The 21,149-nt window shown below is 44.4% G+C and overlaps 1 protein-coding gene across 4 annotated transcripts in view; it reads left to right on the plus strand.

Annotated features, from left to right (window-relative positions):
- The first annotated feature begins 2,014 nt into the window (after positions 1–2,014).
- The window catches only part of EMCN (endomucin), a 44,718-nt gene continuing 25,583 nt past the window's right edge, over positions 2,015–21,149 (plus strand). For 3 of the 4 annotated variants that reach the window (XM_030450260.1, XM_030450262.1, XM_030450263.1), the window contains exons 1-4: positions 2,015–2,265; positions 15,898–15,957; positions 17,774–17,872; positions 18,054–18,173. In XM_030450260.1, coding sequence (XP_030306120.1) covers positions 2,205–2,265; positions 15,898–15,957; positions 17,774–17,872; positions 18,054–18,173 — 340 coding nt within the window. In that variant the 5' untranslated portion in view covers positions 2,015–2,204. The remainder of the gene's footprint in view (positions 2,266–15,897; positions 15,958–17,773; positions 17,873–18,053; positions 18,174–21,149) is intronic. The other variant, XM_030450261.1, reaches the window with a different exon arrangement.

The raw sequence follows: 21,149 nt of genomic DNA on the forward strand, positions 1-21,149 counted from the left end.
AGCTCAGATACTGCAAGCCAGAAGCTACAAATCAGCTTTGGCTGGAATTTTTTTTTGCAGTGACTTCCTTGAGCTGCTCCCCTTCTATTCCTGTTATTCCTTACTCTGTGTGCTGTTGCTGTCCATAGCAGGTTTGGTGTAGCTACAGGTGATGGTGATGTTAGTGAGTGTCTCAAAGGGACACAGCTCTCTTGATGCCTGTAAGGCTCTCTGAGGCACAACTCAAGCTGCAGGACGTGGTGTCAGTTAAAGAAAGGTGGTCCCTCCCAGACCTTTGTGTGAGTTTGGGGACTTGGAGATGCAATATTGGTCTTCCCCATGAAGCCCATTGAAGAACCAGTTTTGGTTCTTCACCATGAGGGTGGTGGGACACTGGCACAGGTTGCCCAGAGAGGTGGTGGAAGCCCCATCCCTGGCAGTGTCCAAGGTTGGATGGGGCTTGGAGCAACCTGGGCTGGTGGGAGGTGTCCCTGCTCATGACACCTTTAAGGTCCCTTCCAACCCTGACAATTCTGTGATTCTAACCTGGGATGAATTCACCCTGTTCAGATTTATGGTTTTGCTTGGAGGCTTTCTGCTGTGGTAGTCCCTGCTTTCCTATAGCCCACTCTAGAGAAGTCAAGTTGGTGTTACTGTGCAATCTTCTCCAATGATGATGCAAACACCATCCTGCTAAGGAGAACTCACACGTTTGCCCCTCTCCTGGATGCAAACACCTAAATTTGTGCAAATGAAATGCCAGGAGTTCACTGTCTGTCATCAGGTTTCTGTTGAGCCCCAGCTTCTGCTACCTGCAATAGGCAGAGGATGTGTCACAGCAGTAAGATGTGGAAATGTGATTTCTTTAACTAAACAAAAGTCATCCCACAGAGGATGCTGAGCTGCTACTGTTTTCCTCATCTCACTGAATAAAACAGTGCCATTGTTGGAAGCACTGTGGCTCAGATCCTCAGAGTTCCTGCATGCCAAGCTATTCCAAAACTTCCCCTTACAGTCAGAAACAGGCATGAAAAAAAAAAAAAAACCACAAAACAAACCCAATTCAATTACTGCCATAAGCAGGGTTGACTAGTGAATGAATCAGGCTGTTTTGTGGTCAGTTTTTCCACCTCATTTTTCTGAGAGCTGACAGAGAGGGAGATGCACAAACGTACTGCACTGCATTCTGGTTGCAGCTGAAGTTTTGTGATTCATCAGCTGCCTCAAAGTGTTAAGGCACAGAGCACAGGAGCATTACAAGCTCATCTTTTGATATCCTTTCACTCTAGAGCTCTGCTAGGGTTTCTTCCAGAGAAAAGGTTGGGAGAAGGAGGGATCCCAAGCTTTTGCAGATCAGCAGGTCCTGAAGAGAGCGATTCTGCTCTGGCTTTTAAAACAGCTCAGGTAAAAGGTTCACTCTGGGATTGACATCCCCATTCCCTGGGACAGCAAGTACCTATACAGAAGAATAAAATCACCTTTCTATTACAGATGGAGCAGACACAGACAAGGCTACGTGCAACTTTTCAAATAATAATAATTTTTAAAAAGCTCCCAGCTTTCATTTAAAGAAAGAAACACACACTCCATCCCTAACTCTGCCCAGCCCAGCACCTGGGCACCTTGCTGGGGACATTTCCTTGCCCTGTGCTGGTGGCCCCTGGCATCCTGAGGGTTGCACTCTCTGTGCCTTTAATAGGAAGCAGCTGGGATTTTCTTTCCACACCCCAGAGAGGAGCCAGGTGAAGGCTCCCTGCTGCTTCTTTTGCTCCTCTGTTTCTGGCCGTGTTACCCCTGCCTACCTGGGCTCTGGTGCTGCTCATAAATATTTCCTTTGGAAGGATCCACAGCTAGGGTATGGAAGTTGGTGATGTATAGCAGATTCTAAAGAGAGGTTTGCCTCTGTTCAAAACCCTTCCTGACCTCGTGGCCGAAGAAGAACAAAATAATGTATTAACAAAAACATGGTTCAGAGCCAAAGAAAAGGAGTTCCTGTAAGGACTGAAACAATAAATCTCCTCCGCACTGAACTCCCCGAGGGAGTCTGTTGTGTTTCCTCCTGTTCTTTATCAAAAGTCCCCAAAATAAGCAGGAATGGGCAGTGACTAGGCACAGTCTTTACACACCTTTTTCCATGGAGTAATTAAGGCCTGCCTGAGAGTCAGAGAGCACTCCCTGCCCAGCTGTGCAAGGGAGAGCTGGCAGCACCACCACCACCACCAAGCATGAAGCTCCTGAGGATTGCCTTCTTTTTCCTAGCTCTGCTGTGTGTTTGCACTGTGGGAGGTAAGTTCTTTGGCTTTTTTTGGCAGACTTGTCACATTTGTGTGGTGTTTTGTGAGCAAAAGCTTAGCTGTCAGGAGCTGGATGCTTTTTTCCCCTCTCTTTAGTGTTGTTATTGAGAGAGTGTGTGTTGGAGGAGTAGAAGGTACTAGCTGCTTGTTGAGGTGTATGTCTTCTGTGACAGTGTCTCCTAGCACTGTGCTTTGGTGGCAGCTCTTTCTAGGTGTCATGAAGCTCCTCAGACTCAGAGGAGTTAAAAGCAGGGGTGTATTTACAAAGGTTTGCTCTTAGGTTTAACTTCTTTGGAATAAAGCTTCTTTTGAAGAGATGGCTTTAAGGGGAGGGGGGGGGGTGTGTTAAATGTCTGTCAGATTTTGCAAAAACTGCTCTTGCAAATCAAATCTATGCTGCTGGATTTCCCTGGCCCTCTGCCAGCAATTAGTTTGGCCCAGGGTGTCAGTCAGAAATTATTTTAGTTTTGCCCCAAAGATACAGGGGCTTAGGGCATTCATCCAGTGTCAGGTAATGAGAGATGCAAGCCCAGGGGCTGGAGTTGTTACTGAGGGCAATGTATTTTAAAGGGATTCTCAAATGCACAAATGTAGTAAAACTTTGTGGGGTTCATCTGGTCACTGACCTGCTGCTTTCATTATTCTTCAGCTTGAAAAGGCCATGCTTTTAGAGTGGAATTACCTAGTAAAACCTGAAAGGGTGAAAGAAATTGTGACAAGGGCCAGAGTTTTTCATCACCTTTGTCAAAAGATATATTTGAAGTAAAATCTGCTTTTAATCTGTGCTTTCATTCCCTGGCCCACTCCTGTGAATTCTCATAACTAAAACTTCCACAAATGCTACAGATTGCCTCTAAGAGATGTTAGGAATCAGAAGTTTAAAAATTTATAATAGTAGATTAAGGGATTATGTGTTAAAAACTAGAAGTGTCTCTTGTGGTGTAGATTCTGCTGTTGCTTGTGCTCACTGCTGTTAGAAAAAAATACAAATAAAGAAGATTAAAAATAAGATTGGACCACAGAAAGAACTGCTTTTAAAATTATGTTAAGTAAACACAGGACCTGAAAAGCTGTGTTGAGGTACTATTTATTCTCTGTCTGCTCCTTCTAGTAAAAATAGCCTTCCTGTCATTGTTAAACCTTTAATTTCACAACTTCTGAAAAGCAAAGTGGGGTTGGATGAAAAGAAGCATATCCATAAAAATTATCAGAAGGCAACATGCAAAGGTGGGAGGAATTCTGTCGATTTTGTGCAGTCCTTTCTTTAAAAAGGTTTTTCCCTCCTCTGCACTGTCTGAACAGGCCAGAAGTGGTAAGAGTGAATAAGCAAATTTCATCTCAGGGTGCATTTGCTCTGAACAGTTTTGGTTCTGTCGTGGGTTTCTTAATGCCTTATTGAGAGGTAGGATTTCACACAGTAGTGAAATTCTTTTGGTAAATCCACATTAGAAAATGAAGAGCAAATGTGAGGAAATTTGGCAAATGTTTCTATATACTTTTTGAAAGTAAAAGAATGTAATCTGGTCAAGCTTTCTTCAGGCTGTCCTCTGCATCACCTATTAAAACAGAAACAGCTTTTTGTGCTGATTTATGTGGTTTGACCAGAGTCCCTGGATCTCCAGTTTCTGTGTGCTGGGTTTCTGGGCTGTAACACCAGGATGTTATAACCTGAAGCCCTGCCTAGATGGTCAGGAGGCTCACACCAGTGTCCCTCATGCTCAGTCTCCCTTTCCTGAGCACTGGAGACAGCAGGAAGACATTTCTCCAGTTGCTTAGAAACACTCCTAGTGCTCTCAAAGTACACTCAGTAAAATTCAGAGAAGGTGAAATCACACCCCAGTGTTTTTATCCTCCCTCCCCCAGCTTCTGGGGTAGTTTGTCAGCAAGTATTAGACAACAAATAATTAGTGAACCCCTTCACATACTGCACCCAAGCTGCTTGTCTTTGGATCTTTTGTAAATCCTGTAGGAGTGGACAAGGATCTTTGTGTTGGGGTTCATAAAGAACATCCCAAGTCTCCTGCAGGGCTTTCAGGTTTCATGCTTTATCTTCACTCCCTACACTGGGGGTGCTTTCTTGGTAATGTTCTAATTCATCTCCTGACCTTGCACCCTAAGAAGTCTCTAATATTCTGGGGGAATCTACCTTCTGTCAGCAAATTCCTAGAGGCTCAGTTAGGTGCAGGTGTGGTGGTCAATAGCCTGCTGGCAACTTGTCTCTAAGTGACATGCTTAAGGCAAGGGTTCCTTCATGGTGCTCATTTCTCCTGGCTTATTGACTCTTATTCTTACCTGCTTCAAAATGTGTCTCCCATAGAGATGCTTTCTGCTTTGGCTCACAGCATTCTGTCACAACAGACAGTGCTGGAAGGGCTCAAACAACACATGGACAAAGGATAGTAGCCAAATACAAATGGTCTTAAGCCTGCAGTAAGATGTAATTACTTTTAAAGCATGTAAAAGTCAAGTTTGCCCTTTTAATAGGAGAGGAAATGCCATGTGCTTATACAGAAGCTAAGAGAAGTTACATGTCCCTGTGCCCTGGCCCTGTAACCCAGCATGGCTGTGGCTGCACAGCATGGCAGATGTCCTCCCCAAAGTGCTTGCAGCACACTACAGCTTCCTTTTGGCTTAGGCAGCCAGAAGGTGTTTTTCCTGCAGAAATCATAGCAGAAAAAAGAATAGGGTTGTGCTGCTCCTGGCATCAGTCTGGACGTGTTCAGGTTCTGCACTCAAAGGTAGGAGCTGCAAGATACTGTCAGGCTTTGCAGATGTCTAGGGTAGGTTTATTAATGTCTGATTAGTGACCCCTGTTGACAGCCACCAGTACCTTTATCCCAGGGTGTTCCTGTTAGAGGGGATGGCTCCATGAGAAAAACAGGGCTGCTTTTCATCTTGGAAAGGCAGAAGCAAATCTTGGCACCGAGAGCCTGGTCCAGAGGCCACTGAAGCAATTTGGAGCTGTCTTATTACCCTGCAGATCGGGCCTCAGTTCCGTGCTTCCCAGCCCCTTTTCCCATTAAAGGGATGCTCTGGAGCCTGGGACATCATCCCAGCTCTGCAGCACAGCAGATTAACCCTGGCACCTCAGGCTGAGAGCTTGGGAAAAGTTCTGCTGCAAGAGGACTCCTGGAGTGATTATGTATGTTTGCAGCTGCCTGAACTCTGCTCTTGTCAATGCTAACTGGAGGAGATGGATAGCTTCTTCCATCTTCTGTGCTCTCAGCTCACAGCTCTCAAGTCTTATTAAAAAAAAATAAATTCATTTTTAAAATGAAAACACCAGCTAAACTATTTTGGGCAGTCAGAAGAGCATGGTCTCCCCTCTTTCTGGGTTCTTATTCACAGCTGTGCTCTGGGAGAGCCCAGCAAGACACAGACTATCACAGCTGGATCATTGCCTCATGTCTAAAAAACTGAGAAGTGTGAATAGCCTTTAGATAACCAGCTGCTTTTGCACACCTTTAACTTGCTTTGGACCCAAATTTTGAATGTCTTGAGAGTTTGTCTGCTGTGCAGAACAATGTGGCTTGGATGTTTTTACTGTTGCTAGAATTTTGCAAGGCTGGCATTCTGAAAAATCAGATTGTAGTGCAGGAACTTACCAGAGCCTCCAGTTGAGTTTCTGTATAGATTCTTTTTTTCTTTTTTTTTCCTTTTTTTCTTTTCACCTCCCCTGTTGCCACATTCCTGTCATTCACTGTAGCTTTCTGACATTGGCCCAGTTAAAGGTGTACTTATTACTGGACAGAAAAGTGCTCATTCTAGGCCCAAACTCAAATGGAAGTTTTCTGCCTTTACTGAGGACAGCAGCAGATGGCTTGATACCTGCTTGATAAGGAGATGGTGATTTGCAGCCAAAAGAAATAGGAGCTGAATCTGAAGGGCAAGCCAAATCTGAGAACACATAATGCCACATAACGTGCCCAAGAAGTTGTTGTTTCTTCTGAAAATTTACCAGAAGGTTTTCTCTTTCCTTTAGCTGTCTCTTTTAGCCAGATTACAAGGTAGAGTTCATATTCATCTTTACTGCTTTGTAAATTATGGGAAAAGATATGTTTAGGCATATGTTTAGGTTTGGTTTTGTGGGTTTTTTTCAAGATAGGAAAGGACCTTGAATTTGGCCTCCAATGTTTTAGACATCTGAGTCCTGTGTGAAAGACCTGCAAAAATAAAACCTGAGTGGTTTAACTGGGACCATTTGATAGCCAGACTAACTTCACAGCCTAAACTTGAGTATGGTAAACTCACATGGGAAAGGCATCCTTATTACTTATGTTCCTCATGAAGGGAGGGCAGGGTGTTGTTTGGTTTTACTCTGTGCTGAGACAACTCAAGGAAAACCCTTTCATGGCTTTATTTTGCAGTTCTGTAAACAGAGAGACAAGGTTGTGTTTGTGGGTGTAGCAGCTGTTGGGTTGTTTTTTTTTCCAAATAAAAGTCAACAATTAAAGAACTGGCTCATCTAGAAGACAAACATTTACTTTTGGTTTCAGCTAGCACTCAGAAGTCTGTTTATCAATAGAGTATTTCTACAACAATTGTTTATCTCTTTTTTTTGCCCCAATGGCACTAACATTCTTCTGAGTGCAGATTGCAATGCATCTCAGGTTGCTCAAACTACAGAGCAAGTGACATGTAGGTTTGCATCCTATTTATCTGCTGTAACCTTTCTGCCTGGTCTCATCACCCCAAGGAGATGCTGTGTTTTGCTGGGGTGGGAGCATTACCCAAACCTTGCTGGCTAAAGAGTTCTTCCAGATACTTTATCATTCTAAAAAGCACACCCAGTTTGCCTCCATGTCATGAATTTTAATGTGGTTCTTGGTTTGAGGGGTTACAGTGTAATCAAAACCTTAGGATTAGATCAGTAATTAGATTAATGGCATCTTTATGCTTCCTGTAGATTTCTTCTTTAATCATCTTGGCCAGGAGATTAATAAAGTTGTTGGGCTTAACAGGTTTGGCCATTGAGGCAACAACAGATCAGAGTGGCAAAAGCTTGGAATTTTAGTTAGTCTGAGGAAAACGTTGTCAGGAGATGTTATTTACCTTTCTGCACAAGCATTTGCATTCTTTTTCTCTGTGAAATACCTTACTTCTTTGTTGAAGCATGCTTTCATTGCATGATAATTATTTGAAGTGATCCAAGCCTCATATATCCCTTCAATTTTCACTAGTTTACCCACTTATTCATATGTTCAATGTTGAGCCTGTTTTGTTTGTTTTTTTTAAAAAAACTGTTGGTAACCTTCTAAATGTGAATGCATGTGGTAGTGTCTCTCACAGGGTGAAGACAAGCTGAAATTACCTTTCACTGACAGGAGTTACCCCTTCTCAGCTCAGCACAGGTTATATATCCCAGCAATAGAGATGATGTAAATAGCAGTGTTTGCAAACGTATCAGCAAACATTGTGGGGTGAAATGGTGAGAAAGTTGAGGATGGAGGCAGCAAGAAAGGGCAAATCTGCATGTTTTGACCCCCCAGCCCCAATGTCATGCTAGGAGGGCTTGGCAGCTTTGGATGAGGTACACAGTCAATGCTTCCACAAAAGCCAAAAGTTGGGGGTTTTTTGTTTGGGTTTTTTTTCCCCCCATGATTTACAGACACTCTGAAACACCAGCCAGGCTTTTTATACCTGAGGTGCTCAGAAAGGGCTGTGGTCTGTGCCACGTTGAAAGAAACCTTTGGGGCCAGCATGCAATTCAATTGCAGTTATTAATTGTTGCACAGGGCTGTTAAAATCCTTTCTGAATTCTACTGCATCTATTGATTCATGGAGCTTTCTGGACATTGGAATTTAACTCTGCCTTGCCACAGAAACATACATCTTGCCAATTATAGCCAGCACCAACATCTGGCTGCCCAGAAAGCCTGTTACAGTAGAACAGATTGAGGTTCTCCTTAGGAAGATTTGTTTTTTCTTAAAGAGTACAGTAGTAATATATGTGCTGTGGCTAAGAAGGCAGCAAATGGATTTGCCAAAGAGCTGTGACAAGTCACTAGAGTAGGTTCCTAGAGTAGAGTAGGTTCCTCACTAAGAGTAGGCTCCAAAGTGTAACAAGAGGAAGAACTTACTAAAGACCCATGCCAGATAACCTAGTCCCTGATAAGAGCTCATGGCAGCAAGGGAAGGACACAGCATGGGTATTGGAGGCAAAAATCTCCCAGTGCAGGGATATTTTCTGGTCCTCTGCATATTTCATCCTCTCTAGTTTACTGGCTTCAGAGGAATCCATTATTTCCCTTTGCAAGCCATTCCCTGTGCTAATCGTGTTGTGTGGGTTGTGCATCTCAGTGCTCTTGGATTTAGGTGAAGTAGCAGACAATTTATTTTGCTGACTTAGTGGCTATTCCTTGTATTGCACTGTCTGCACTGCTTCCTCCTTAATTGTGTTCACCTTGCATTTCCAAGAAGTGGCAGAAAGGACTGTTTTCAGGTGCAAATACTGGGAGATCAGGATTCATCATTTAGGGAAGAAGTAGCCAAGGGAGAAGGAGAGCAGAAGGGTTTGAGTAGGAGTGGAACAACTCATTCCCAATAGTTGGCATTGCCACGGGGAATAAAATTACACTCTAATGGCACGAGTGCTGCCTGTAGCTTTTCATCACCAGGAGATGATCAGCTCCCAGCTCACCACAACTTCCCAGTGCACTGACTGGGGACCCAGAGCTTTGAGAAGCCTGAGCATCCCAAGTATGGTCCATTTCCTGCTCCATTAGGAAGCTGCTCATCAGCATGGTGGTGACACTGCTGTCACAGCAGTACCCACTGTCCTTTTGATGGTCTAGGTCCCCAGTGCTGATCCTGGGCCTCAAGTGCTCCCCAGTCACAGCTCTTTTCTTAATTCCTCCTTTGGAACACCAAGCATTCCAGTTTCACATCTGAGCTTAGCAGTTCTATCAGGTTGGTAGAAATTCAAAAGAAGCTGTTCAGCCAGCTTTGCAGGCCCCTCACAGACAAGGAGGTCACCATCAGATCCATGTGCCAATTACAGAAATCAGGTATTTTCACAGGGTGTCCTTTGTCCTTGCACAGAGTGTCACCCCGGTGAGGCTGCGTGCCACTCAGCCTTGCAAAGCCCACTCTGGTCTTTCCCTTTGGGATATTCCGTGTCATTCATCCTTTGTTCTCTGCAACGTGAGGAAAAAATGAAGAGGGGGCTCAACTGGGCGTGGAATTGCATTAATTATAGAAGCAATTTAGAGGGTTTCCACAGGAGCTCTCTGGTGGGAACAGGTTTGTGATGCTCCAGAGGGAACAGAGCGGCATGGGCGGGTGTGGCTGAAATGAGTGGCTGATCCAGGATGTGCTAAAAATAAAGACATCACAGCAGACACTGTAGTGACCCTTTCCTGAATTACACAATTAGTCATGTTGCTGGAGATACGTTTGGATCACAAATATAGAGCAGAAGAACTATGATTTTACTAATTGCTGCAGCACATTGCAGAAAAGAGCTACGGACTGACCCGGGCTCAGCTTCCCTTCTGGCTGTTTGGTATCTGCCCTGCCCAAACACACTCCTTCCTGGGAAACAAAAATAGGCTTGTGAATCCCATGGTAAGGAAAAAGAATTGTAAGCACATACCTGGAGAAGGATGTAGTTTTCTCTCTGCTTTCTGGGTGGGGGGGACTTACACCAACGCTCCCATTCCTCCCTGTGCCAGGGGAAGGGGTGCTCCTTTCTTTTTCTTGTTCTACTCAGCAACACACACTACTTAAAAAGCTCTTTCCTATATAACACTGCACCCATTAAAGGAATTTTCAAATTCAATTAGCGTGACTAAGACAAGGAGGGGGGGTTGGCAGTTTATTTTTTGTACTATAAAATAATCTTCAATAACTCCTACCTTTTATCTTACAGACAAATATATTACCATCAAAGAGTGACAATCTGGTGGCTTAAATAGCTTTAAAGGGTTTAATTAAAAGCTATTACATAGGTTTAACAGGTTTAAATAAAGAGAAGCCCAGAGCTTGGAGCTTTTGTCCAAGGCAGACTGGAGTGCTGATGAGCATGCTGAGTGCGTTTATTATTTTATGGAGTGCAAATAATGTGCTCATCCCTCTGTGGTACACAGTAATGAAGATATCCACCAAGCTTCATGTAGGAGCAGAGTGTGCACTGAGAAACCTTGTGATTAAAAACCCTTGATAGGGAGTTTGCATTTCTTCTTCAATTAAAGAACCCATTAAGCTGGCTGCACGGCGCTCGGATTTCTATGCCCACACGTGCAGAGAGGAGGCTCCTGCTGTGCTTGGGTTGTTTCAGATACTCAATAGAGCACAGGGGAACTCGCCCAACTCTCCTCATTCCTGTTCTCATTGAGAAGGAGCCCTCAGCAACCCACAGCCCTCTTTGCTGAGGCCAGTCCTGGGCAGCTGCTTTTTCAGATTTTCTCTGTGGGGTGGCTCCCTGGGCAGGAGCTCTTTGCTGGGTGCTGTCAGCAGGCTTTGTGGTTGCCTGGGGAATTAGTAGTCCCTGGCAGCTCTCTGCTAGTCCTTGGCATTGGGTCATGCTAGCCACACACCTGGGGGAGCAGGAGGAGCACTGGGGCAGTGCTGGCACTGAGGCTGAGTTTCCTGCCTTCTCCCCCTGCTTTGCTGGAGAAATTGCAGCAGTTCCCTCCCTTTCCTTCCTCGTCTCAGCTCTTGCTACCCCGGGTATCTCCATCCCTCCTGGTGTGTACTTCCTCTGAGGAACCCAGCTCCCACATGGTCCCAGTTGCTGTTGTTAGGGTTAGGTTTCAATACCCAAGCCATGCAGGAGCCCCTTTGACCCTGTCTCCCAGCTACAGGGCTCTGCACCTATCTCTCCCTTCCTTGCCATCTTCCTGTCTCCTTTTTTCAGGTGCTTTTGCTTTCTGCAGGGAGGGTTCTGTGCCATTCTGACCCAGGAGCTTCTTCCTGCCTTGGTGCATTCCCCCCTGCTCCTGTCCCTGTGTCTTCCCCCTCTTTCAGAGCAGGTTGTCTCTGTCCTGTGTGTCACCAGCCTGCAAAGCAGGACCTGGAGCTACGGTGGGAAGCTGAGATTTATTGTAAGCTCTCGACACGCAGGATTTGTATAGTACATGTTTGGTTTGTTGCTGAAGAGAGGCATGACTGAAAGGAAGGCAACAGCTTGGCAAACTGGAGGTGGTTTCCCACCTCCTTAGGCAGTGGGAGTTCTAGGCTTCCTGCTGGTTGGCATCAGGCAGCAAAGAACACAGCCTCCCTCCTGCCTGCTGGTTTTGAACACTGCCTGGAGTAGCTGACTACGTCTAAAGGGGGTTCACCTTCAACATGAGCTGTGTTCACTTGGTTCAGGGCCCACAAGTCCTTCTGGTAAGATATCCCTGACAGAGAAAATCCTGAGGAGAAAAAGGGTTTACACATGTCCTGCATGTAAGGCTCCATGCAGGAGCCTTGTGAGACCAGGCTGGGAAAAGGCTTTGCAGTTCTGAGTGGTGATGATACTGCAGTGGCACTGATCCAACCTGTCCTTTCACCAGAGAGTGAATATCTGTGTGCAGAAACTACTGCAGGCAGCTCTGGATGTATGTGTGAGCTGTGCTGTGCCTTGGGGATTGCTTTAGCACACAGAGCAAACACAAAGCCAGGAAGGTTGTGTGTTTTTCTTTGAGTTTGCGTCGAATTAATGAAGTTTTCAGAGGGCTTTGTTAAATTTAACAGGCTTTGCTGCACACTGCTTGCAGTTCCAGCTGTTCACTGGATCATGGGAACCACAGAACCTTGAATTCCCACTTGCAGAGTCTGGGTCAGTCATTTTTAGCCAGCCAGCAACTCACCTGTGGCTATAATTCAGCACCATTTGATTTTTGGGAAGTTTCGTGCAACAGTTTCAGTCTTAAAATGCTTCAGATGAAACTGAAAGTACTGCAGGTACAACTGTTCCTAAGATTTATCCAAGCAGTATGGATAAATCCCTCTGGTCTTAGAAACATTCCTGTCCTAAAGTTGCAGATTTCCTGGCGATCCCTTTCTTTTGTTGTTTGGTAGCTCTTACTCATGTAATTAGAATGGGGGTGGGGAGGAAGGGGAAAGGCTGGATCTATTAGAAATAAAATATGCTGTAGAAATGCAGAGGAAGAAGTGAAAAAACAATAGTTACCCAAAACGAATCCCATTCCTTGCTCTGCCCTCTTGTTACAGCTTTCTGCAGGATTTTCAGAGGGCTGATTTTGCACTGAGCACATGCTCCAGAAAAAGCAAACTAGTGCGAAAACTGAGAGCTGTTGCAAGTGCAAATCATACAGCTTGGATCCCTATTATTCTTCTGGAAGATCCAAATGGTAAAAACTGCAGATGCAGTTGAGATCTTGACCTGCAGATCTCTCTGTTCCTTCTTTAACTCCATTAGTGCTGGTGTGTGATGCCAGTGTGTGTGTTGTGGCTTTTAGATCTCTAGTGAATAAGAACAGACTGTTATTCCTCTTTTAGTGAGTGACAAATGGGACACAAGGAGTGTCTGCATGGCAAAAAACATAGAAATCCCCAGCATAGGTGCTGCAGACATGCAGGTGGTTGGGTAGATCCTTGGAGAACTGTCCTTCTCCTTACAAATCAGACAGAAGGATGGGTGGCAGCTACTTTAAAGTTATTTATATATGTTTCTTGGCAGAACGTTATCCCGAAGCTGTGCCACAGCCTGAGCCCAGGTTTCCCAAACACTCCTTCTAGCAATCTGCCTCCTCCCTTTCAGCTGGAAGTGCAACCTGGGCCTCTGGCACAACATTACTGAGGAGGAAAGCCCAAAAAGCACCTAAATGCTGAACCTCACCAGGTGGAAGGCCTATTTCTACACAGGGAATTAAACCTTAAGTTTGATCCCTAAATGAATGTGTTTAGGTGTACTTGATTTCTGTCTGGAGGACTTGACTAAGGCTTGAGCAGTGTCCAAAACTTGTTTCTGCTCTCTGCACAAGGGAGTGATGTTTGAGCAGGGATTGGTTTATGGGAGGTGAGCTGCTCATCCAGACAACCCTTTTTTCTTCTTTTGTTGGTGGATGTGAGACATTTTACATAAGAAGGCATTATGAAAGAAGAAAGACATTCATCTCAAGGCTTAGAGCAGAAGGTCAGGGAAGAAAGATGGGCAAGGACTATAAAAAAAGTAATCAGAGAAGCAAGAGAATTAGACAGGGCCTGGGGAAAGATCAGGTAGGAGAGTGAAGAGATGAAGCAGCAATAAATGAAAATGAAAGAGAAAACATCACGGGCAGCAGAGCTCCAAGGTAAGAGTAAACAGATTGTGTACACTGCCAGGCAGCAGCTATTTGTTTGGAACTCTGAGGATATCAGTGCCAGCTTTTCTCACAAGCACAGCTATAACTTTCTGCAGAGAGGACAAAATGTCAGATGAAGCGTGCAGTCTTCCCAGGGCTGCTGCTGGAGCAGCTGTTGCAGGAGTTTCTTTCATGGTCGTGAGGACTGACAGAATTATCACTTGGATCCTGGGAGCAGATCACAATTTATTTCTGGTGGTGTGGGAAGACAGAGAGCAAGAAAGCAACTTTGACTTCTTCATGACTTGTGTGTTATTGCAAAGGCTGAGGGTCACACAGACAAACATAATATAGAAAAAAAAGTAATATACCAATGCCACCTGTAGGTTCTGCTTTATGGCTTTGAAGCAGGGAATTAATCTGTACAGCTTTCCTCAGAACAACGCTTTGGTAATTGCTGCCAGCAAAGGTTGTAGTCCAGGTTTGCTCTCTCTGTTCCCCATCATGCTCAGGACATAATGAGAAGCTGATTCCTTTGTCTGTACTGCAGCCCCTCATCTACTTGAGTGCTGCTATCATGTCTTCTCTTAACCTTTCCCTCTCTGGGCTAAACAAATGCAATTTTTGCACTTTTTCCTCCTGAGAGGTCATTTGGGGTTTTTTTCTAGGCTTCTGATCACTTTTATGGTTTCCCATTAAGCCCTGCTCCACATATGTGTACATGTAAGTGTACATATACACATACACATGTACATATACAGATATGAAACTGGGCCAGCACATGTTGTGATGAAGCCCTGTGGCAGCCCAAGAGAGTGTTGCTCAGTGGGAAGGGCAACAATCCAGCTGAGGCCCATCAGAAATGCCAGTAAGGAGGCCAAGAACCTTACACTGCTTGAAGAGGTGCTGTGAGGCTTCACCTGACTCATCCTCACTATGTGCCTGCAGAGCTCCTGCAGCTGTGTGAGGGATGAATTTTTTTCCCTGTTAGTCCTGAGACTCTGTAGGGCCTCGGGTGGTGCTGGTGAAATGTTCACTGGAGCACAGGATGCTGAGCAAAGGGAAAAAAGCTGCCTGTTCTGTCCTGTAGCCAGGAAAAGAGAGCACACCAGCAGGAATGGCCATGGATGGAGTCAGAGCAGAACACTGCCATGCTGGCCTGGCTGGTGTTACAGCATGCTAATGCAGCCTGGCAGGATGGCACACTCCCACCCTGAGAGCTCTGGGGAACTCATCTGTGTCTCTTGCCTCCCCTATGCAGTCCCAGAGCTTCCTCCCCAAATGTACCCCTCCTTGTCTCACAGCAGTGTGAAAAGCCACCGCTTGTGACTCATTGGGGCGTAGTGAAATGAGGCAACCAGGTGCCACTAATTGCCAGGGAGTGAGCATGAGCTTGTGTCAAGCCCACCTGTGCCTAATTAGGGCGGGCCCCCACTGTGCATGAGCAGGACCAGGGGGCCAATAAAAGGTGAGGCCTGAGACACAAGCTCATGCTCACTCCCTGGCAATTAGTGGCACCTGGTTGCCTCATTTCCCGACATCGGGGTCTCTTCACCCCCTTTGGTTCTTTTAGTAGAAAAGTCTGGACACCCAAGAACTAAGACTGAAAGTCTTATTTGAAGCCAAAGCTCTCGTTGAGTTATGCTGCTCCAACTGTTCAGCACAGCCAGAACACATAGAAATTATTTTGCTTTTAGTTTGGTGGAGGGTTTTTTTGGGCCCAGTTTATTTCCTTTGCATTAGACACTTGTACCTACTGACTTGACACAGGGTCTTTAAGAGTGGCACAATTTACTTGGAGTGGTAAATTCCCAACATCTGGAGCACTGCCTTGAGACCAGGGAGGAAAGTCAGTCATCACTCAACTTGGTGCTTCCTCATCTATGTTCTGTGGATTCTCCTCTTCCCCTTATGTGGAAGGATCAGAGAGATGCTCAGAACTCTTCCTGAAGTGCTTGTACTATCCAAGGAGCTAATACAGTGTTGTTCCTCCAAGGCAGGTGAATGGGTGCTTGCTCTTGCAGCCTGTTATTTTAGCTAATCCTCCCCTCTGAAGACCCAGACAAACTGTGGTTATACTCCAGGAGAGGAGGAGATAGCAAAAAACCTTAAATTGCTCTAGATTTTTTTCCCAATCTAGTCTTGGAGGCACTACTTTGTGTTGGAAAACAACCCACAGCTGCCCATCACAGCAGTGAGGTCAAAGCTAAGAGATTTAGGATACAGCTTGAAATGGTTCCAAGCAGAGCTGTATGATTTAGTTGCTTCTAAGAGACTGCTGAACTTGATTTTCCAGGTAGGTCCTTACTGCTCTCTGCCTAAAATGCTTGTGTAGTGCTAAGTAGATCTGGAAGGTGGCTGAAGTAATATAATTCTTTTTGTGTTTATTTCAGAAGATGATGCTCCAGACAGTGTCCTCCCAGCAGCCACTTCTGCATCAGCATCAAAACCTGGTAAGAGTTCAAATTCACTGTTATCTGGTACTCTGAAGCTCCCATTGCCTTTTTAGCTTTCAGGTTTTCCCAGGTTCAGGAAGAAATTAGGTGAATTGTTTCATGTCAGGTGATTGTAGGGCAATGTATTTCCCTGGAACTCTTATAATAAAAGTGTGGAGAAGAAAGGATTAAGCTATCTTAGTAAGGAGACAGTTAATTTCAGCAGACTGCATTTCTTCTTTCAGGTAAAAAAGGCTGAAATTGTGAGTTCCTGTGTTCTCAAGGGATGGTTAAAGTGTGGTCAGATACTTGAAAATTAGCCAAGACTTGTAATTCAAGAGCTCATCAGACTGAGAATAATTTAGGCAACAGCATCTCTTGAGGGACTGGGCAGCAGGGAGCAGCTGACTTAATGTGTGTAGGGTGATGGGAGAGGACATGGACTTTAAGAACAAAAAATCATCAATATATGCCAATCTGGGGCCATAATTTGTAGGGAAAAATAGATGTAGGTAAAGCTGGTACTTGCAGAAATGCTGCTGGTAACTTCTTGAAACTACTGAGGTCAAGGTTCACTTTTGGGGGCAATGGGGAGGCATCAATATCCAAAGCTGCATTCTCTCTTTTGTCTGGGAGTTGTTGTTACTTGATCCAACTTGAAGTCATTAAAATTATGGAGACTTAACACAGAAAATATCTGCTTCATATGATTAAAGTCTGTGATTCTTGTTTACATCTTTGACTGGCATACTCAGTTCTCTTTGTTTTGTGGCTTTGTAGTTATGAGAAATCAACATTGACCATTTATCATTCATGTGAGCTAAGTATCTGCTCCTCTGTTAGGATGAATATTGAAAGCCACTGCATTTAATAAGTGATGAGAGGAGGAAACTTGGACACAGGATTATATTTTTTGATAACTAGAGACATTAACGAGTCTGTTTTGGAGCTGAAAGCACTGAGATTATAATGATGTATGAACTTGAAATGCTATTAATGGAGGTGAACAAAATGCAGCCAGGTGAAGTATGCATATGTTATGTTTATTAGAGCAGAAGAATTGGTCCATTTCAAACTGTGTTGCAGTTCTTTTATGTTTCAAAAACCTGATGTTCATGTTTGTTTCAAAGACATTTAATGAAGGACCGACATCTCACAGTGAATGAGCTCTTGAAATGTTTCACTGAAGTTTCTCTTTCAGCTTTTTGTCACGGAAGGGAAAAGAGTATTGTTATTTATGCCTGTGAGAAAAATATCAAAGCCCAGTGTGAGATTAAACACCTCAGAGGTGTGGAACAAGCACACAAGAAGGTCCATTCTTTGAGGCACTGCTGTTCCAGGTGAACAGCCAGCAAATGAGAATGAGGAAGAGAGTATCATAGAATGGTTTGGAAAGAACCTCAAAGACCATCTAGTTCTCATCCCTTCTCCTATTAAAAGGGTATGTGGCAAAGTGCTGGTCCAATCTGGCAGCCTGGTGACCCCATCCATTCCTGCCAGGTTCCCTTTCCCTCTCCCCTTCCCTTGGCAGCCATTCCAAGCACCTCTGTTTCACTCCCAGAGGGCAGAGACCTCTTCCTTAGGGATGGCTGGAAGGTGCAGCTGCTCCCTTCCAGGGGCCAACTTGTGGATTGTCCACAGGCCAAACCTTCCCCCCAACACCAACCACAGGAACATGGAATCCTCTTTAAAACTGTGTAGGTGAGGAAGCTCCCTAAGGGGCAGGCTTTAACATAAATTCACTGCTTTTGTGAGAGAGGGCAGCCAGAGGTGTGAGATGTTTCTTTAGGCATGACAAAATAAATCAATAAAGATGTGAATACCTTCCTTGCAGTAACAGAAAGTGTGAAAGCAGCAGATTCCCAAGCAACAACATTGGAAGCATCAGTGCTGACAACAACTGCCACCAGAACTACAGTGGAACACACAAGCAGTAAGTTGAAGTTTCTTTGAGCTAATTGTTGGTGCTGTTCCAGCAGTCATTCAGGAAATGAAGCTTAAATTACACACTCTTTGATCATGTGAAATCAGTCAGGCAATAGCTGTGGTTTGTGTGTCTGCATCTGTCTGTATACAAAATAGAGAAAGTAATTGGAATGTCATTTCTTTATTAGCCTCCCTGCCTTCTCCACCTACAACTACACAGCAAATCACACAAGGTGCAACAACACAACCACCAACAAAAGTGGCCACTACAACAGCAGCAGCAGCAGCAGATCAAACAACAACAAGCAGTAAGTGATAACTTCATTGAGACATCTCTGGTCCATTGTATGCTGTGTTTCTGTAAAACCCTGCAGAGCAATAAAAGGGGGTCTAGAAGAGTAGTTTGGGTTATGGCTTTGGAGATTTGGGGAAGCAGAGATATTCATCCCACCATATTACATATCTTAAATGAACCTTGCCCTACAATCTGACACAAATAGTATTCCTTTGGTAGGCAGTGGGGGTGATCTGCAGTCATTACGTAGGATTTGAATCTCCCTCTAAGTGGGAGACATGTACTTGGAAGGGTTTTTCACTTTTTATTTTCTTCTGTGCTTTTGCTTTGCATTTTTTAAAAGAAACATTTCATTGAAAGTAAACTATTCAGTGTGATAATAGTGGTGTCAGAACAGCCCCCTTTATTTATTGTTTTCATATATACTACAATGCTGCAGTTAATTATTCTCCATATTACTGTGAGTCACAGTGCTGAAAGCAGAGGTGTGATACTTATTACCCTGCATCAGTCTTAGAAAATACCTCAGTCTTGGGATTGGATTCTAGAAACAAATAGTTTTTTAAAAAAAAGCCTAGTTATCCAACAAATAGTTGCATATATTTAATCAAGTCTAATAGCATCCAAAAGGAGCTCAGTTAACTTAAGGTGAAATTCCATCTCCCTTTTTTGTCTGTGAACCACAGTGTAAATGTTTGCTCAAGTCTTTTGCTGAACTGGAGCTTTGAAATACTACATTTGTTAAACTTAATTGACTCAAGCAATTAAAATAAGAATAATACTCCAGGTATTTAACTCAGCAGTCAGAGGTACACATGTTCTCACAGCTGATATTTAGAGCATACTGAACTGTGACAAATTGTTAGAACTTGACTTCTCTTCCTTGCCTAAAAAGAGACTCCTGTGAAACAGCCTGCATGCTTTCCCTGTGCAAATTTCTTCTTTAAAGCCACCCTGCATGGACCTGAGCCTAATAAGGGGCCTGGACAGCAATTAAATATTTCTGGTTACATCTTCTCCTGATGCAGCTCTCCCACTGTGCTTGCTATAGGGAGTAGTCTGACTGTATCCCCAAAATCTTTTGTGTTTTGGCCTGGCTTTTAAATGCCAGTATCAGTGAGGCACAGGACAAGGTCTGGCTGATGCAGAAGCTGCTGGAGTGACACTGAAGGCCACAGGGAATATTTTTGGGCTTGCATTTGTCACCCTCTGGGCCTGTCAAAAGCCTGAGGCATGGAGCATCACATCATTGATGTGATTCCTGGGCCTTCCTGGCCTGAGGGTACCAGAGCAGCACAGCCACCTGGAACTAAACCTTGGTGACAGGTAAAGCTCCCAGCAGGGGAAGGAAAGCTGACAAGTAGAGGCATTCCTGCCAGTGTGGCTTAGCTCTGGCCACTGGTTTGCACTCTTGCCTCAGAAGAATGGTGCTGGATGTAGGATGGACCTGGATGTGAGGTTTTCACCAGCACACTTCCCTTCTGTTCCTCTTGTGCTCTCTTGCCACCAGCCAGAGTTCAGTCCTTAGCTGCTTGGGTTGTGATTTCATGTTGAAAACCTTCATTTGGGCTAAAAACCAAACAAAACCAAACAAAACTTGTTATAAAGATGTTTCATAATCAAGCCTAAAAAAGGAGGGCTTATCTGCCTCTCACTCCCCTTTGTGAGCAGGAAAATTAAAAGAGACCTTGGGAACTGCCTTGCATTAAAATGTTTTATATTTTCTTTCAACATGAAGCAGTATTGGGAAAATCCATCCGTGAAAACTATTGTTAATGGGGTTTTTAAAAAAAAACCTGCCTTTGAGGAAAGACAGACCTTGGCTTCAGCACAGAGTGGGAGGATGGGGCACAAGGTTGTGGCTTTGGGAGAGGGCACAGGGGCTGTGCAGATACGTGGTGAGCCCTTGCAGAAAATCCACAGACCCCTCACCCATCCTGTATGGGACAGAGGCAGACTTGGCAGTGCCTTTGTGACACTCCAGAATTTACCTTTACTTCACCTGCTTTTTGGGGCAAAGCAGGTGCCTCTGTCATTTTGTGATGGAGCTTATTTCTTTCACTGCTTCAGCCCCTTCTAAAAGCTCCAGCAAATGATTGCATCCCCACAGCAGAGATGTGACAGGGCTTCCTGTCTCTGCTGCAATTTCTGTGGCTGCTGTCACCTTTTATTATAAATTCAGGAAAAGCCCCCAGTGCTCCACACACTATGAAATCATGCAAATGATTCTGTGAGTCTGTCCCTTTTTTTTTGTTAGCTCCCCAGTATTATTTTCTTGTGCAGTCCCTAAGTACAAACTCACCTGCTTTGCCCTCCTGCCCTGTTTTTGTATTGAGAGCCAGCAATCACACTGATCTCCTTGACTTTCTGATTTTCTTACATAAGAGACAAAACAAATAGCTCACATTTGGGCAAAAGAATTAACTCACTTGTGCAGTTGAGGCCCCAAAACAAGAACTTACATGGTGCCACGGAACAGCAGCTTGCACCTGCACTCCAGATTTCATATCCTGAGGTGCTTGGAGACACTTTCAAAAAGAGAATGAAATGAAATGCAACAAAAGATTAGGTTCTTCCTGCCTTGGATACAGAGCAAGCATCTTATGCAAGGTCAGTGCTCAAGGTGTTAAATCATGGGTGGATTTCTGGCTGTTTTACTCCTAATTGATCTCATGCTACTCTCCTGCATGCTGAGACATCGCAGGGCAATGAAACCTGAAGTGTTAAAAAGTGAGAAAAGGAGAGAGTGGGAGAGATACCTTTTCTCTTTTTATTGTATTCCTGGTAATTTAGAAGGAAGTTTTACTTCAGTAAAACTATCAGACAAGGGTTGTGGTAATATGTATTGCTCAGTTGTCCTCAGGTTGTTGCTGCATGCTGTAGGTAATACACTGAGTGTATTTGGCTGCTGAGACAGGTTGGGCAGAGAGATGCTTTAAAACACATTTTAAAATACTTGGGGTTTTTAGCTTTACAGAAGTGTAAAGCT

Source organism: Calypte anna, chromosome 4A (assembly GCF_003957555.1).
Source record: "Calypte anna isolate BGI_N300 chromosome 4A, bCalAnn1_v1.p, whole genome shotgun sequence".
In the NCBI taxonomy this organism is placed as follows: Eukaryota; Metazoa; Chordata; class Aves; order Apodiformes; family Trochilidae; genus Calypte; species Calypte anna.